The following is an 18,769-nucleotide window of genomic DNA, read 5'->3' on the forward strand; positions in this document are numbered from 1 at the left end:
AAGCAGCTTTCTAGAAAACAGGCTTTCCAATTCAGCCTGTTCCTGTGTCGCCCGACTCTGTGCAGCATTCCTGAGAAAGTGACAGGAATCCCTCCCTGGCCCTCCCCCCACCAAGTCCCTTAAGGGGGGGAAAAAACACGTTTCCAGGCACTCTGGGTGGGGGTGGTATGGATTTAATAGTTTTTAGTATTACAATATATTATAAAAAGGTGCAGGTAAAAAACACTGCGGATTTTGTACAGGAGCCTCATTTATGAGACAGCTGGTGAGAGCAGCCTTTATGGGACATCCCTAGGAGGGAGAGGGCAGGGAAGATGGTCACAGCTCCCCAGTTGGCAGTGGGACAGAGGCAGGGAGCACCTGACTCAGCTTTCCCCACCTGCCAGGAGAACTTTCTCCCAGACATGCTGCTAGTGAAGATAGTACACACTGCTAAGGGGGTCTGCATTAGGTTGACGGCTGGAGAATCTTACCCAGAAGGGGCTACAGCCGTGGGTCCCAGGGGAAAGAAAGACCAAGGAACACACTAATAGCCTTAATCAGTTAACATCAGGAACCCACCCAGCCATCTCCCTGGGCACCAGACCCTTTTTACTGAGTAGGGCATGATCTGCAGCCAGAATGGCATCGACTAGTACCAAGAGCCATTAGCCAGATCTAGAAAATAATAAATAGGAAAGCAGCAGCCTTTGGGGGCGGAAAGGCTGGGCTCCGGAACAATGTATGCACCTTCTGTAAACAGTTAAACCGAACTCCGCCTTGCTGAGGATCACCCACACTGTAAACAGCTTCCCTGCTCCTTGTTTTTCTTGGTGCAAAGATGGTCTTGGTGGGAAGGCCCGGATGTGGACACGCCTGTCGCTGGGCAGAAGTGGAGCCTTCCCTTTCACGTGATCTGAAGACTCAGGCCAGTTGGGGAGAGCACCTGGGGTCGCCACCATCCCATAGCCTGCTGCTTGCAGGGCGCTCACGGGGCCCACACGGGCCTAACTAAACTCTCTGCAGCTGCTCCTCCTAGAAGCCTCCAGCTCACCCTCACCTGGGCCCTGTGACGGCCCGGCTTGCACTTGCTCAGATCCCGCCCACCTGCACGCACCTGCCCGCCCGCTCAGACCAACACACTTGCTGGGCTCAATGACCTCACTTGTGGCTCTGGGCCCCCTCCCCCCAGGAGCAAAGACAGGCAGCAGAAGAATGAGCCCAGCCAGCAATCCGGACCCTGGCAGAGACCCTGGGGAAGAGGAGCAGGGCAAAAGGGCCGGGCTGGGCTGGACTCGGGAGTGGAGGTTGTGCGAAAAATAAGCCATGATGGAGTGGACCTCACCCCCTCCATCTAGAAAATGAGCCTAAATACAGCCATCCCATCTACCTGCCAGCACAGCTCAAGATGGACCAAAAGGAAGGAGTGGATGGGAGGACCAGTAAGCCCCTTGGAATTTGGGGAAGAACCAAATAGAGCACCAGAGACCAGATACCCCCCATGAAGCCAGCTTTCCTCCATCTGCATGTCCCCAGCAACCCACGACCCCCAATCTAGAGGGTGCCGTGTAAAGGCACAGGGCAGTTCTGGCTCTCAAAACTCAACGTCCCAGGGCCGGGGACATGCAGTTCCAAGTGGCCTCCTGCAGGATGGGCAGCCAGGGCAGCTTTTGCCCTGTGGTGTTAGCGAAAGGCAGTGGTTTAAGTGATGCTCCCAAGTGGGAGCTTGTGCAGGAGGTGGGCATTCAAGTGTCACCCTCTGGTCAGGCACCATGGGCCACACGTGAGGTCACTGTGTCACTGACAATTGGCAGTGCTGTGGGGCAGGACCCCCAGGCCCTGTGCCTGCAGCGTGAGCCGTGTTGACGGTGAGCTCTCCCGGACCCCTCCTTTAGCAGATTTGGCCAGTACCCAGGAGTGGGTTTTAACCCTGCAGGCCAAGGGTGAATTTCCGGACTGTGGGTTAGCGGAGCGCAGGGAGGAAGGGGAGCGACCAAAGGGCCTACACTGTGGGGCACTGCTGCTCCGTCCTCACAGCTGGGGCCCTGCCTCGCTGTCGCTCCGTGGTGGTTTTTCCGGACCAGGCCAGAGCTGAGCTAGCAGCTCTTAACTCCGGAGGCCTTGCCCGAGTTCCCAGGAAAGTTGGCCCCTGGATCAGAGCTGGGAGCCAGGATTCCCGGGGTGGGGGAGGACAGCCACCCACAGCCTGGGGTTCCTGGCCAGAGCTGTCCACAAATGACCCCTGGGGGGCCGGGGCCCAGAAAGAATCTTGCTTAGGGAGACACTTGGTCCAGCACACAGTCCCGGCCCCAGGACCCAGCCCTGGCCTTGACACCCAGCACCGTGTCGAAATCTCGTCACCTGCTCCACTCAGCCCACATGGCCCCGGCCGTCCCAGGCTTCCGGCACGGCCAGTCCCCAGGTCAGTGGTTCAGCCGGTTCATTGCCCGCTCGCGGGCGACCTCCGGGGCCTGGTTCCCTGAGCGCTTGCGGCCGCGCTTGAGCTTGGACAAGTCCTTGTCGAACACCTCCCCGGAGCGCAGGGCCGACACCAGGTCGTCGAACTCGCCGCCCTCCTCCAGCTCCAGCGAGCCAACGGCCAGGACCTTGCGCTGCCGCTGCCACCGCTCCCGCTCCCGCTGCTCCTTCAGCTGGGCGTGGGAAGGCAGGGGCTGAGCCTTGGGTGGGCACCATGCCCCTTCCCGGGGCACCAGCCCCCACTCCCCATGGGTCCCCCCAGTGCACCCCAGGCCTTATCCCGGCCCCAGCCCGGCCCCTCACCATGGCTTCCATGCGCGCCCGCCGCTCTTCCTCCTCCTTCCTCTTCCTCATGGCCTCCAGGTCCTGCCGGGCCTCCGAGAAGGCCTGCAGGAAGGTGTCGAAGATGCCGAAGAACCCCTCGGGCTGCATGTTGCTCTCCTGCTCCCCAAAGTGCATCAGGGCCTTGGCGAACTGCAGGAGGGAGGGACAGGTTGGCAGAGTCACAGGCAGGTCCTGAGCTGGGACCTCCTGGCATGCGTGGGGTGACAAAGCCCCTGGGATAGAGACTGCGGGTAAGGACAGGGTCGAGGCTGACCCTTAGGGTGGACTGGGGTGGGGACACACAGTGCCTGCTGGGAGCCTGGTGGAAATGCCCAATCTCCACGCCCTCGCCCTCCATCCCAGGCCTCCTGAATAAGAAGCCACATTTGAAAAAGTCCCCCTGTTGTTCCGTGTCCAGGTTAGTGAAAGCAGAAGCTCGAGGCAAAGCTGGGCTCCAGGGTCTCAATTGCTACCCACTGCCTCTTGATCACATCACTTCACCTGCCTCTGTGTCCCCATCTGTGGAATGGGACTGTAGGCATTTAGCAGATCCAAAAATTAAGTGGTGAGACAGTCATCCAGACATTGAAGTGGTGGCCCTACCTGTTTGGTAGGAGCAGGGCCACGTTTCTCCAGGGCCCTGTGGCTGTCCCTGCGAGGCTGTTTGGGAGCCAGAATGAAGGTGCCGTGCTGGTTAAGGCTGAGGCGGGGGACACCCTTACCTTATCCCTGGCCTCATTGAGCTGGTCTTCCAGCTCGGAGAAGCTGAAGCTGGACACCGTGATGAAGTCACTCATGACGGGGACAAACTTGTCATTGGGCTCCCGCACCTGGTGTCTCTGATAGTCCAGCTCCTGGGCAGGAGGAGGTAAAGGCCGTTTAGATGGATGTGGGCTGAGAGGCAGGAACTCGGGGGTCACCCCACATCTACACTGCTAAAGGTGACAAGGACCATCTACCCGCCGGTGTCTGCCCCGGCCACCAGCACTGCCAGCTTTCATCCTGCAATGCCTTGGTACCCAAGCATGGTGGGAGCCAGCAGCATGTCCCAGGAAATCTCAGGAAATGCAGCCCTGCCCCAGACCAACAGAGCAGATTCTGCACTTGAACAAGACCCACAGGTGACCAGAAGGATACTGCTACTCCACATGCTAGACTCCAGCTGGTTCAGATGTCGCTGGACCACGCCCTGAATAGTAGTATTTCAAAGGACTACAGAGTGGGACATTTGGAACTCGCACCCACCCCCATCCTCGTGGTGGCAAAAGAATGTCGTTTGTTACATACACCTAAGCTTGGCCTCTGGGTCCCCTTTCCCTCCAACCCTTACTGTGAAGATGGGGACAGATTCTTGTCCCTAGTTTTGAAGGCCACAAGGAGAAAGATGTCTGGGACATTGGTGGTGGTCACTGAGAGGCCATCTGAGCAGGAAGGACAGGGACCAGAGCCCTGGTACTAGAGCCTGAAGTATGGTTCCCACCAAAGCTCCCCTATAAGGTGGAAACATCCAGAGGCGCGGTCTTTCACAAGGTGCCCTGAGCATGTGATTATCATAAAAGAGACCGAGGGGCTTTGCCCCTTCTACCATGAGGCCACAGTGTGAAGGCTCCGTCTCTGAGGAATAAGCCCTCACCAGACACTGAATATGCTGGAACCTTGATGTTGGCCTTCCCAGGCTCCAGCATTGTCAAAAATAAAAATCTTTTTCTTGCATCCCTGCCATTCAGTTCATGGCATTTTGTTATAGCAGCAGGAATGGTCAAAGTCAGCACGGGCCTTCCCTAGAGACAGGAGGCCTCTAGTAGAGAAACTGAGGCAGACCTAGACCAAATTCATGTTTATGCCACCTTGCTGCTATGTGGACGCCGTATTTTTTTGGTGACACAGAAACAGTGTCAAATAGGTGCCCCTCTTTAAAGCTCACATCCAATCGCCCTTTCCTGAGGGATGCTCCACTGTGCCCATTGTTCCCGCAGCCCCACCGAGAGCACTGGATCACAGAAACGTCTCGGGGGCCAGAGGCTGGTGGCAGAAGCAACACCTCCAACAGCACCCCCAACCCCGGGCAGGCTGACATCACACTCACCTGCTCGACAGCTCTCAGCCCCTTCTTGAGGTTGTTCACCTCCTTCTCCAGCTCTGCCAGGCTGTTGGGGGAGAGACGGGACGGAAGGTAGGAAGGAAATCAGTGTGGTGCCAGGAGCCAGAGCGGATGCAGGGAGGGGGCGGGCGAAGCACAGGCCTGGGGGCAGCGGACTGATTTGTGGCCCTGGCACCTCACTTCTGTTCAAACCATCGGCCTTCTGTACAGTGATGGGGATGAAAGTTCTGACCCACAGCAGAAGGTCTCTAACACCTGACTTAGATCTAACTGTTACCTCCAGGTGGTGCTGCTCAGCTCCCAGCAGGGGGCTGTGTTTTGAATGCACCCCCAGAAGTTCCTATTGGAAGCTTCAGTCCCCCCAGTTTGTATGATAATGGCCTATGGGGTGGGGCCAGTGGGATCAGGGTTACATAAGGTCCTTAGAGTGCTGTCCCAAGGTGGCACTTGGGGCCTGAGGACACCGCAGCCCAGCTAGCATGCTTGCCCTGTCTTGCTGAGGGAGGCGGTCAGAGCTGTGGTTATTTATGCTCCAGGGGCCAGGCTGACCTTAGCACCCTGCTCTTCCGCAGGCTCCAGGATCACAAGCCATACTCTGAGATTTTTGTGTTTTGTTTCATAATGGGGTTTGAACCCCTAGAGCCTTTGCACTGAGCAACATCACCAGATCTTTTTAAACTTTTTACTCAGACAAGGTCTGGCCAAGTCACTAAATCGCGCAGGTGGGACTGGAACTTATCATCTGTCTGCTTAGCCTCCCAGAGGGCTGGCATCCAGGTGTGCAGCACCACGCCCAGCTCAGACTCTCAGCTTTCATTCATTAGTCTCAGTGATTCTGTTACAGCAACAGACAACAGACTGAGACACGGATGGATACCTGGGAGTGGCCTTTCCCGCATTGCGGTGCTGTTGAACCTGGCTTCTGCTCACCCCTATGTCCAGGTCTGAGTGCTACAGAGGCTGCTGTTGGTGAAGGGCATGCATCTGACTCTCCAGCTAGGTGAGCACTCATATTGGAAATCTAAGTCCCCAAATTCATGAGATAATGGTCAGGGATAATGTCTGGTCTTTGTACCCACGACCAGAGAGTTACGGCAGAGTTCCTCCAGCCATTGACTGGTGTGGAAGTCTGTAGGACCGCCCGATGCCCTCATCCATCAGGTGGGTGACAGGCTGAGTGTCCTATGCTGTCTTCCAGAATTCCCTAGTGGGGTGAAGCCTACAGTAGCAATGGGCTTACTATGGTTCCTGCTACTGGCTGCCTTCCCATACCTCGTTCAATTCCCTGCTCCTCAACTAGTGTTTTCTGGAATTCTCTTTGAAACAAGGATTTAACAGCGCAGTGTTTTTGTTTAGCTTTTCAAAAGGAGAGCCCAAAGCACTGCCCATCCCTATTAGGTCCTGGAAGGTGGGGAGAAGGAAGCCTTGGAAGGGGCGGAGCGGAGGGACCCTCACTTGACTTTGGCGGCATCCGGGAGATGCTGCAGCTCGGAAGGCAGGTTCAGGATGTCAGGGAAGTGTTTCTCCAGGATCATGATCAGGTAATGGAGCAGAGAGATGTTTCTGTGGATGAATCAGGCCAGGGAAACCGGCATGGGGTCAGGAGGAAGCTGAGGGGGGTGAAGGGGAAATGGGCGGGGAGTCCAGGAGGGAAACGGAGGTGCTGAGGAAGCAGGGGCATCCCCACCTGTCAATGCTGGACTTGGTGTCTGCGATCTTGTTGAGGCTGGCCACCCGGAAGCCGGAGGCGCCTCCGCGCTGGCCCTTGTTCATGAAGTTGCCGATGGCCAGGACGACTTCCAGCATCTGCTTCAGACGCTTGCTGTGTGTCAGTTCCCGGGAGGCCAGCAGGATGGCTGGACAGGGGAAGGTTGGGACACTGTGCAGACTGGCTCAGGACCAGCAAGTGTCCTTGAGTCTCAGGGAGGCACAGAAACCCTACGAAGGTTCTGGGAGCCCTCCCACTTGTTCCTGCCTCTGGGGAAGCAGATACAGCATCATCGAGGGCCAGGTCACCAACGGCCCTTTCTCAGTCTTTAAATGCAATGAGACATTTTCAAATCCACTCTCAGGAAGCTGATACACGGTTAGGGTCCTGCTCTCAATATGTCCTTCGATAGGACGCTTTGACTTTAAACTCAGCACTTTTAAAACATTTGTTTTCTGCATCCTAGGTAGGATGTTGAGATTTTGTATTTTATTGGTTTGGGGGAAAGAAAGCTCCCCCAAACTTATGTTATTGATGACACTATTCATAGGTTTTCTTTGATCGATAAAGTAACACTGTGATTTAGTGGTCTTCGATTTGATGATGTATAACTCAGCACTCAGACGTCATTAAAAATTTAAACACTTTAAAAGTTAAAACTATAATTGAAAAATATAGTTCTAGTTTTAAAATTTTCCCAAACCTTAGGCATTTTAACCATTTCCCCTAAGGCTTAAATGATTCATTACCAGAAATACAAACCAGCAGTCCACTCTGATGTGTGTGCTCTAGTTAATGTGCAAGAGTGAATTCAAATTCCTACCCTGAGATTTTGATTGCTAGTTATGGAAAATGTTTTTTTGATATTAAAAGTAAGGACTGGCTAGAGCCAAATAGGAATTCCTATTGCTGTTTATAACGATGTTATAGTTTAAATATGAAATACCCCCCAAGACTCATGTATTAAGGGTTGATTCCCAACGGTGAATCCACTGATGAGCTTGTGGCTGAATGTGCTATTAAAGATATGGGGCCCAGCTGAAGAAAGTGGGTTCCTGGGTCTTTGAAGATGATATATACCCCCCTTTCCTCTGGCTCTTCTCCTGTCTGCTTCCTGGCTGCCATGTGACAGGCAGCTTCCCTCCACTGTGCCCGTCCACCGTGCTGTTTCCACACTGGAATTGGCTGACCGTGGACTGAACACTCTGAAACCATGGGCCAAAATAAGTATTTGCTCCCGTAAGTTGTTTTTCACAGGCATTTGAGCTTTAGCAACAGAATCCTGACCAGTACAGAAGATAAAAAGAAACCCACTCAACTAAAGTCTGTAGAAAACATCAGAAGCAGTTAAAAATAACTTACAGGAGAAGCTGTAAGTTTTGTCTGTTGCATTGAAGTTGAACACTTGCTCATGACTCTAAAAGCAACATTACGCTTGTGAACAGTTGAGCTATTCCTAGCTTTTTAAAAAAATATAAATAGAATGGAGTAAAGTGAAGCACTGAAAATAGATTCTTCACTGGAGAGTAACTCACAACCATAATATCAAGCAAAAGAAGCCTGCATAAAATTATTCATAACATTATCACATGTATATAAAGTTCAAGGCAAAGTAATCTAGAAGTCAACATGGCTCCTCTCCTTAGAGGGATGGAGATGAATGTTTGGGAGAAGACAGGAAGAGGGCCCCGGAGGTGGGAACATCCACGTCTTCACCTGAGTGTCAGTCGTAACAGGGTTTCATCAAGTCTTAGGTTTCTGTACTTCTGTGCATGCACAGAGCATTGCAATAAAAAAGTTTATTTGGCAAAAGATCACTTATAAAAGTTTCCAGCAATTTATATAACCTGGGATGGCTTTTCTAAAGCTGAATTACTATTTGAAAAATTCACAAAGGAAGCCTCCTAAAAATGCTAAAATGTTGGCAAAACAGAAAATGACAGGAATTCAAAAGGGAATCCACATAAACGGGAAAACTTCCGTTTGCAACCAGGACATTTTATATCCATTCACAAAAATTATGCCGCCATGAATATATTCATAAGAATATTACTTTTGCAACCATACTCATCTTGGCTGTATTCCGTGAACGCAGTCATAATAGGAAGTAGTAAATTTGGCATAGAAGGCAGTGAACGCATTCATAAGCAGAATCTATTCATGAGTACAACCCTGAGCGTATTTACAGAAAAATCGGTAAATCTCTATTGAGCATTGGCTTTTGGCAATTGATCCAGAGCCCCATCCCTGCTGGGGGGCAGGGGGAGTGGTGTCAACAGCCCGGGACCTGGGAGGACAGGTTAAATTTAGCTCCTTTCAGCGGTGTCCTCCATGAGGAGGAGGAGGAATAGGAATCTGACTCCTACACAGTTTCCTGCGCTCCAACTCAGCTGACGACACTGATCCAATTCTATACCTGGTATGATCAAAATATACTGTGAGCGTTTAAACTGTGTAAAGCAATTTATTGGGGTAAAAGACGTCACCATAAATTCCTCCCCAATCCCTCTCACTGTGAACACTCATCCCGTCATTCTTGGCCTCTTTCTGAAGCAGTTCTGCAAGCCCTCTTTTGTGAGTGTTTTTATAAGCTGTGATTATTTTAAAAAAGGAACAGTAAATGGTGCTGCCAGGAAAAGCAGGCTTGTAAAAACAGGACAGTGTCTCCCTCCACCTGATCCACCAGCTCCGGCACCAGGCACTTTGGCTCTTCCCCAAAGCCAGAATGATTATGAAAGATAAATGCTTTGAGTCATTTCAGGACTCAGTGGCAGCTACAGCAGCAGAACTAAAGACCTCCTTGAAGGAGACTCCCGAACTGCTTCAGAACGTGGCGAGAAAGATGGAATCAATGTGCCTGAAGCAGGAGAAATTTTCTTGAGGGAGATTCGTGCCAGTGTATCTTCTACTGTAATATGTTTTAAAAATGACAATATTCAGGACATGGTTCAGTCCTACCTCAGACAAATGCAGCTCTCTTCCCTGCCTCACTCTTGGGCTATCTGGGGACAGTGGCCATTGCTCTAGGCAAGCAAATCTTCTAGAGGGCAGCTAGGAAACAGCAACCTTCCCTAGCAATTTTGTTCTCATCAACACATCTTATTCTGTACGGCCTGATGTTAAAAAGGAGACTTTAGCCAAGGCAAGGCAGTGCACGCCTGTAATCCCAGCACTCGGGAGGCTGAGATGGGAGGACTGTTGTGAGTTCGAGACCAGCCTGGGCTACAAAGTGAACTCAAGGCCAACCTGAACTGCATAGTGAAACCCCGTCTCAAAAAGACTAAATAAAAGGAGATTTGAGACAGCATCTCCTGGCTAACTCTTCGAGTTTAGCAGGAAGCTTCTGGGAGCAGGAAATAGCCTGGGACTAAGTCTCCCTAATGGTCAGACTACTCTGCATGCTTAGCTCTCAGTGGGTTCTGCACATTTGCTCTGCTGACCCGAGAGGGAGCTGAGCACATCCACCTCGGGCTGAGCGCCTTATCTGTGCTTCCCACCCCAAGATCAGCCTGCAGCAGAAGAAGTGGAGATGAAGATAAGGATCCCCCCCATCATCCCGACAAAGAGAAGCAGCCAGACCTGGGTGATGACAGGAGCTCCTGCTCTTTTCTCTTCTCCCTCAGACTGAAATCCATAGCCCTGAACCCGTGTGCGCATGTGTGTGGTGTGTGTGTGTGAGAGAGAGAGAGAGACAGACAGACAGACAGACAGGCAGGAAGGAGTGGGGCTCAGATTACCAAAAATGTTAGCCTTCCGCTCCGCAGGTTCCACGCTCCCCAAAGCAGCCCGGCTGGACCCCAGGAGTGGCCTCTCATATGGACACTCAGCTCGTGGGCAGTGGATTGACTGATTGGATAATTGCCTCTTGTGTCCAGCAGGGGGCGCCATGCGCTGCTCCCCCCACTCCCCACCCCCCCCAACCCCCCCACCCCCCACCCATACTGTCAGAATCTGGACCTGGCTTCTTCTGTTTTGTGGTCCCGCCCTCACCCCAAAGGAGCACACCAGCCCCATCCCCTTCTGTCCACCATCGTGCTCTCCGGCCTCTTCCCACAACCCCACAGGGGATGCCCACTGCGCCACACCTGGATTCCTGCCCCGGCTCTGCCACCCCCAGTAACATGGTAACTTCCACAGCCCTGTTAGACACGGAGAAAGGAGGTCCACAGAGGGTGACGACAGCGCCGCCCCGGGCGTCCTGTGGGGACCAAATGCGACCATGCACATAAGGTGTCTCACACCGGGGCACGCGGGCCTCAGAAACTGTGCATTTCCCATTCGGAAACAGCCTGCGTTGGAGAGGTTTCCCCGGCTCAGAAAATCGGGCACCTCCACAGATGACTTCACACCGTTTCCCAGGTCCCGAGGGGCTCACACTTAAGACGATATCCGGAGACGTCTCCTATGATGCGCTTAGAGCCCCTTGGTTAGAGACCGAGGCATGCGTGCCAGGCACGGCGGGCACCTGTGCGTGGTTGCGCCCCCCCCCCCCAGGGACAGAGGCCAACGGCGCCGCTCCCTGCAGGTCCCAACGCTAAGGCAGAGGCTGTGCCACAGCGCTGGCACACGAGCCAGTGGAAACCAGGCCCCAGCAGGCAGCCCTACCTTCCACTTTGGGCTTGGCCTCCGCCAGCCGCTCCTGGAACTTCTTCTTGAAGAACAGGGCCTGCAGGCGCTGCTGATAGTGGTCGATCCTGGGGGTAGGGTAGGGTGAGGTGCGTCACCTCGGGCTCCCTCCCGGCCAGGGCCATCTGCCCCGCCCCTAACCCTGCTGGCCACATCCGCTGCCCTGACCTGCTCATCTCATAGAGGAAGCGGTCAGCTCGCGCCATCCGCTCAATCTCGTGCTTGTGCTCCTCGAGGAGGTCGATGTCGCTCTTCTCAGGGATGAACTTCAGGAGCTGCAGAGTGGGGGGGGGGGGTCAGACAAGAAAGAGGTGCGCAGCCGACCCAGGGGGTGGGGTGTGAGGCGCTTGGGATGCACAGCGAGAGGAGGGGACCACAGGAGCCCAGCCCTTGACTTCCCGAGCTTCCTCCCCTCCTGAAACTCAGCCGTATCTCACAGGAAGTCCACTGTTCCCAAGTACACGGATCAGTGACGTTTCTTTTTCAGCAAACTTCATGGAGATACACTCTACGTAAACACAGGCCCATTTTAAATGGGCACCTCGGCCAGTTTTGTCAAAACTCTCTACCCCCGAAACACCAGATCTAAAACACCAGATTAAGATGCAAAATATTCCTCTCCTCTTAAAAAGCTCTTTAGCTTCGCTTCAGAAAGCCGCCCCCCACCCCAACATAGCCTCAACTGAATTCCAGCGCTGTAGATTTGTCTGTTCTCAAACTTCAGCTCAATGCACTCAGGCCAGGTACTACGGCAAGAATGGGGCCCCCTCTGAGTTCACAGGTTGGAAATGTAACCCCCAAGGGAGATAATGGTAATGGTAATCCCCAACGGGAGATAATTAGGATGATGTGGAAGCCATGGACATGGGTCCCCATCGTGTTCCATAAGAGACCCAGGCTAGGTGCTTGTTCTAAGTTACCAGATGCCAAGTAGAGACGGAGGCCAAACTCCTGGGCTTTCCAGCCTCAGCCCAGCTCACGTATTACAGGACAGCAAAGGAAAATGAGTGGTGACATTGTATGCCCTCTTGGGCATCTGGCTTCTCTCCTGCAACCTAATGCCTCAGAGTCCTCCATGCTGGGTGCGGGAGTTTGTTTCCGTCTATGGTAGACACCACAGATGACTTTGGACAGCTGGCCTGCTCACCCCTGGGGGGCTTTATAAAGTGGCTGTGAATATTCTTGCACACGTCTCTTAGCCACTGTTAACACTGGTTTCTCTCGAGTACACGCCTAAGTACAAAGTTACTGAGCAATGGGGTGGGGTGCATGGCAAGCCCTAACATGCTGTCAAACAGTTTTCCACGAGATTTGTGCCGGTGAGGGTCCCAGTCAGTTCACATCCCTGCCAGCATGGGGCACTGTCAGTTCGTTAAATTTCAATCTTCTGCTACCTGAGTAGGTTTCTCACTGTGGCCGGTGACATTTCTTTGATGGCTAAAAGGATTGAGCTCCTTATGTGTGCTTACTGGCCATTCGGACATCCTCCTTCATGAAGCACCTGTTCGAGTCTTTTGCTCATTTTTAAGTCGCTCTGTCATTTTCTGGTTGATTTGTGGAGTTCTTTCTCACGAAGATGAAATACGTTATGTGACTGAATGTGTGAGTGTGTGTGTGAGCATCTTCTAAGGCTTGGCCTATCTCCTCACTCTAGTGATACAGACCTGCCTGGTGACAGACAGTAGTTCTTTTCTTTTGATTGATGTTACTTTTGCGCAATGTTTTCTGGGTTTTTCTTAAAGGATGCAACAGACTGAGGTAGATGAGATTTGGAGAGAAAGTGTTTATTGCCGCCCCAACTTTGGCTTGTGACCTGTGAAAGACTTCACCTCACATCTCCGTCTGGCCTTCTCAGAGGTCCCTGGCAGCTTGCCAGCCTTTTCCCAGAAAAGCTCAAGCAGGGAACCAGCACCCCGACTCCCCCAGCTTGATTTCTCCTGGAGCCAGGAGTCGCAGACTCTCTGGGGGATCTGGGGAAGGGGTGCATCTGTTCCCTTCCCGCCCACCCGGCCCTCACCTGCTCCAGCATGTCCTTAGCGAGGTCCTCCTGTTCGTCCATCTTCAGGATGGCCTGCCGGATCTCCTCGTTAGAAAGCTTCAACCTGAGGCAAAGCCTGCCCCTGAGCTCCTGGGCTCGGGCACCCTCCACACCTTCCTCCCCAGGCCACCTGGCCACATCCTCTGCTCTCTCCCTAACGTGGACTAGGGAGTACGTTAGTGGTGCCCTGTCATCTGCAAAACCTTCTGAGTCGACCTCATGAGATTCACTCCGCCTATGCAATAGTGAGCATTTTAGGGTCTGAGTCAAGACTTGAGCTCCAGGCTTCCTCAGAGATGCTGGGGGGCGGGGGGCACTTGGTGGGGAAGGGGACATCTTCAGTGGAGACTGAAGGCACAGGGCAAGGGTCCCTGACCTGTTTCTCCTCACGCCTAAAACATCTACAGCATCTGAAGGGAGGACAGACTCCAGCAGGCCCCTGAGGGGACCATTTCCTGTCCCTCCTTTTCAGGACAGAGCAGGGCACTCAGTGCCTCGCTCCCACACAGCGGTTCTCTGAGCGGGCCTGCTGTCTAGGAAGATGACCCGCCTACACCCCAGCAGCCCTTGCGGCCCCTCTGCCAGTGGCATGCATGTCAGCACGGCCCCCACCATCAAATGGGAGAAACTAAGGACCCGACTCGGGGGAGTGCAGGTAGCGGGGAAAATGTTCCAGAGTGGCTCAGGGCAGCACCAAGAATAGCACGGGAGGCAGTGGCCCCTGACCTGCCTCTGGGGAGGCCCTGCACAGAAGCCTCGCTGTTAGCACAGATACTGCCCTGTTTGTTCTGCAGCCGCGGGAAATGCTTAGGGGTTGAGATCATAGTGCTCCACAGCCTAAGCTGAGCTGGGCCCTCCACGGGCTTAGGGCAGCTCTGCTGCCAGATGCTGACCAGGCTGCCCGGGGCCTTGTGACTGGGGCAGCTTCCTGCGCAGAGTGCCAGACTGTGGCTCCACGAGGGTTCCCAGGACGGGGCTCTAGATCTGTGTTTGCCCTTTCCCAAGTCACAGCAGAAGTGGGGGAGGGGGCAGAGGCTGGCATCACCCCACTTGCCAGCTGTCACCGCTCTCTCACCCCAGGTACTCAGCTCAACACCTCTTGCCCAAGCCCTAGCTGGGTTTTGGGGCTCTGCTCCCTGGGGAGACCGCTCTCTCCCATCAGGACCTCCCCAGGGCAGAGTCCCAGGGTGTGCACGTACTTGGAGAGAAGGATAATGCAGTTCTGGGCCCTTCGGCCATCGATGACCGACAGCTCTTTGACCTTGCGGGAGGCCAGGTAGATGTCCTCGGTGGAGCCCAGCTCTTTCTGCAAACAAGGAGCCACAAAGAGGCATGGGGGGTGGGGACCCCCAGTCCTCCATTTTCCCACCCACAGGAACGTCCCCTCTGCCAATCTAGGGTATGCTCTTGATCAGGGAGTGTGACAGAAAGCAAGGGACAAAAGAGGAGAGGAGGGTATTAACAACTGACTCTCACGGGTAGGACCTGGGGCTTTATCAGGGGCTGGAGATGCACAGGGTCTGCATGCAGAGCCCAGGGTTAGAGGTCAGACTGTCAGCCCCCGGGAAGCAGCTGGTGGATGCAGAAGGTGTGACTGACCCTGTGGCAGCTGCAGGGCCACATGGCCCACCATGTCCCCACAGGATGGACTCTCACTGCCTCCGCCCGGGGCCTCCCAGGCTCAGGATGAGACATTGGTCCAAATCCTGTAAGGTCACAGTTCCTCATGCCCGGGGACTTCAAGTACCGTGTGCCCGAGGTAGAGAGCATCCACAGGGTCAAAAGGGGAAATCGAGGCAGAATTACACCCAGAGTTCCCCTCTCTGGGGTACAGCTGACAGATTCTCAGGAACACCATGATTATACCCCCCTTTCTCTTGGGGCCCTGGTGATGGAGGCAGGGGGTGGGAAGCACAGTGCCATCCCTCGAGGCACGTCTGCCAAGCCCATGCTCCACACTGCACAACTCTAGCCCACCACCCGCATCACCATCTTCCTGAATTGTGCAGTGCCTAACCTGAGCAGCCTTACAGAATGCCATGCCTTAGCCTGGTGGGTAAGATCAGAGCTCTAGAAGCTTCTGCCACTCTATCCTGCCCTATGGGCAGGATGAGCCAGAAGGCAGGAGGTGACATGGACAGGCCCTCTCTGTGGGGCCCCGGCTGAGAGTTGGAAGTTTCAGAGCCCGGAGTGACTCACCTGCTGGGGAGGGTTAGTTATCAGCTCCTAGGCAGGCAGCAGCCACAGCCGACAGAGAATCAAACATGCACAACGTTAGTCAAAGGCTCAGGGACTGGGAACAGCGGGACGGACTTGGGGATCCTCAGCATCCACTCCATGCATCTTGACCCCGTGGAACCCCATGCTTGGAGACGGGAACCCCAAAGCCGTAATGTGCTCACAGAGAAGCCAAACAAGCAGAGGGCAGCCAGTTCTTCCTGTGTACCTGAACCTGAGGCACCCCAACGGACCTCAGTGTCCGCACCCCACTCCCTGCCTGCCTGTCCTTCCTCCCCTCTGCTGAGACCCGGTCTGAAGAGACAGAAGGGAGGAGGAGAGGCCTGCTCTCGAGGACAGGAAAAGCAGGCGTCCCGAGTTTGTGCCTCACCCTCCTCTGTCCTGCGACATTTTGGGAGCTGAGTAGCCAGCCTGCTCTGTGTCCTCCCTTCCGGAGGACAAGGGAGTTACATCAGCTCAGAACCTGCTTCGGGCACGGGGCTAAGGCTGTGGTTCCCAGGACCTCTAGTCCAGAGCCCCAGGATGGGATGAGGAGGTGACCAGCAGAATGCCACCCTGGGGTCTCCCCTGCTCTGCTGCTGTGGCTTCAGTCCCCAAAACAGGGCAGACTTCATGCCCTGCAGAGTGGGCCCAGCAAGGACCGGCAGGGGTCTTTTGATCTTGGCTCTTTGCTCAGCAAGCTGGCAGAGAGCCCTGGCCTGGCCTGGCCTGGCCTGGCCTAAACCCTCCCTCCCATTCTTTCCCAACTTCCCCCATCCCTGCCCTGTGGACTGGATAAGACAGGCCAGAAATATAGCCTGGAGGGAGACTTGAACTACAGGGAGACAAGTGACCACCATGCTGGAGCCAGCCCTGCGCCTGTTCCCCTGTCCCCAAGCCCCAGGCTCTGGCTCCGAGAAGCACAAGACTACAAAAGTCTGCCAGCTCCAGAGCCTCCATGGGGGCTGGGGCGGCCACACCAGCCCCAGCACAGGCGAGGGTTACACTGCCTCCTGGAATTAGGAGCAGAGAATCAGAGACCTCCAACACCCACACTGAAATCTGTTTGGGCTGGAGATGTAGTCCCGTGGGTTCCTTGGCCCCGACTGTCCTTGGGAAAGGGTCATCCATAGGTCTGGACTTGGGAAAACGGGGGCAGGGCATCCCTCCTGGGGCTCACCACTGACCCTGGAGTCCTGGGCAGGAGCCCAGGCTGGGGATATGTGAGTTAGTCTCAGGTTCCTGGGCTCAAACCCACCCTAGAATCCTATCAGAATGTGAAGCAAAGCCCCGAGACTCAGCGTAGGTCCTTGGCACAGTTTGAGAGCCATGCCAAAGGAATGTCCTGCTTTCTGCCACCAGCCCAAGCCCCAACCCGCACTGGCACTGCAGGGACAGACTCATGGACCAGGCACCTGTACATAGTGCCTGCGAGGTAGACTGAGGCCTCCCTGGCCCCTCAGGGCCCTGCCCCAGCCTCACCCACTGACTGACAAGGAGCAGTGACCCCCAATCTCCTTATGCCATGAGCACCTCTGCTCGACAGGCCAGTGGGGGTGGGAGAGGGGAGAAGGGCGGAAGACATGGATTGAAGAGTCATAATGCTCCCGGGTGTCATCTCTAAGGCCAAAGGCAGCAGGGGACAGTGGGGCCGGGCCTTGTGAGGCCACCTCCAGTGCTCTGGGACATGAGAGAGATGTGGACGGAGCACAATTTCATCAGTGGCTAGGGGAACATAAACTGTAATGCACAGTGAGACTGCACTGCAGGGCTCCGCGGGGTGTGGCGCCCCACAGAGAACGGAACTGTTCAGTTTCTGTGCAGAGAAGGGAAGGGGGGGGGGCACGGGACACGACCGGGGGAGGAAGGAAAGAGCTGAGGTTCGAGCTCAAGGGGTTTGGTGTGTGGAAGTCAAGAGCCAAGCACCAGAGGGGGCCAGGTCTTACCTGATGCCTCTGATAGGCTGAAAACATTTTTTCAAAATCCTCTAGGTCCAGAATCCGGAATACCTGCGTGTCATCAATCTCATTCCATACGGTACCGGGGACCCGCTCCTGCAATTCCGGGTACACAGAAAACCCACAGTTGAGTCAGTTCCTTTTTTACAGAGATGCCCTGTGCTCTCTTAACCTCAGCTGTGCCCTGACAGCATGTACGACAATGGCCAGGCTTTTAGACCTCCAGAAAGAAGCTGGATTCCCCTGCTCCAAACCTCTGCCTGTCTGCAATACTCCGCTCTAGGAGAGAGGCCGAGGCAGCTTCCTTCTCTCCCTTTTCACCTGGGCCGCTCGGAACCACGCCCCAGAATCACTGAGGTGCTGAGCAGTGGGTGTGCGGGGAGGAAAAGGGACCCGCTGTGCTCCTTCCAGAAAAGCAAGAGCTAAGCAATGCTCCCCACACTCCCCGCTGGCCAGGAAGGCCAGTTCTGTAAAGGACCCTGCGGGTGCTGCGCCATGACCATCCCCGGCTGGACCCACACATATTCGGGGCCCTCCAAGCCCCTGCATTTCCTGCACTGAAGACACTCATTTTCTTTCCCAGAGCCTTCTCGTGCTTTCCCAGATCCCCGGGAAGTAGGATCAATGCCAAAGGTCAGGACGGCCCAGCCCCTGGAGTGATCTGCTCAGCCCAGCAGGATGCTGGCACAACTTCCTGCGGGTCACATGGGGAGGGCAGCGCCATCCTTCATGCCAGGAGGGGCACAGGGCTTCACACGGCGAGGATGCTCCACAGACAGCACATTTGCACTTCTGTCTGTGGAGAGGTCGTTAGTGAGCCAAGCGCCTCAGAGCTCTAACTGACAGCCTGCTGATAGCTCAGAGGACAAGATGACTGTGGGCTAAGAGCGCTGCCCCTCCCAGGATCTCCTCTCTTCCAGAGCTTCTCTGCAGGGGCAGCCAGGGGACCTTCTCCACGCCGCCACCTCCTCTGCATCTCCCCCTCAGACGCCTTGCACAGGGGAGCATACCTTTCACTCACTTTTATTTTCTTAAACTCTGAAAACGGGAGGCTAGGCCAGAGTCAGGGGGTGGGGACATTCCTGTGGCCTTCCGAAGGCCAGGGACCCTCGTGTGGAATGCCGGGCTGGGAAGCTCAGAGCAGTAAAGGATACAGGCAACTGGCCAAACCCAACACAGACACATTCTTCACGAGGCAGAAACCACCATTCTGAGCGCATGCGCCTGTGTCCGCGTGCGCATGCATGTGCATGTGTGTGTGTGTGTGTGTGGACATGCATGTGTAAAGGAGCACATGTGGGATAGAGGGAGGGGCCTGGGGAGGCGGCTGGGCCCCAGGA

General features: G+C 54.8%; 1 protein-coding gene across 7 annotated transcripts in view; it reads right to left on the reverse strand.

The window, feature by feature from the left end:
- Positions 1-157: 157 nt before the first annotated feature.
- Positions 158-18,769, reverse strand: part of Daam2 (dishevelled associated activator of morphogenesis 2) — a 103,427-nt gene continuing 84,815 nt past the window's right edge. For 6 of the 7 annotated variants that reach the window (XM_005005397.4, XM_063238931.1, XM_063238932.1 and 3 more), the window contains exons 15-26: positions 17,418-17,525; positions 15,454-15,480; positions 14,454-14,560; positions 13,234-13,318; positions 11,385-11,491; positions 11,196-11,284; positions 6,570-6,738; positions 6,338-6,445; positions 4,868-4,928; positions 3,504-3,635; positions 2,761-2,931; positions 158-2,630 (exon numbers count right to left, since the gene is read on the reverse strand). In XM_005005397.4, the coding sequence (XP_005005454.2) occupies positions 2,403-2,630; positions 2,761-2,931; positions 3,504-3,635; positions 4,868-4,928; positions 6,338-6,445; positions 6,570-6,738; positions 11,196-11,284; positions 11,385-11,491; positions 13,234-13,318; positions 14,454-14,560; positions 15,454-15,480; positions 17,418-17,525 (1,392 nt within the window). In that variant the 3' untranslated portion in view covers positions 158-2,402. The remainder of the gene's footprint in view (positions 2,631-2,760; positions 2,932-3,503; positions 3,636-4,867; positions 4,929-6,337; positions 6,446-6,569; positions 6,739-11,195; positions 11,285-11,384; positions 11,492-13,233; positions 13,319-14,453; positions 14,561-15,453; positions 15,481-17,417; positions 17,526-18,769) is intronic. The other variant, XM_003473882.5, reaches the window with a different exon arrangement.

The sequence above is a fragment of the Cavia porcellus genome, unplaced genomic scaffold, assembly GCF_034190915.1.
Source record: "Cavia porcellus strain 051 isolate PalLab524CR breed Dunkin Hartley unplaced genomic scaffold, mCavPor4.1 scaffold_28, whole genome shotgun sequence".
NCBI lineage: Eukaryota > Metazoa > Chordata > Mammalia > Rodentia > Caviidae > Cavia > Cavia porcellus.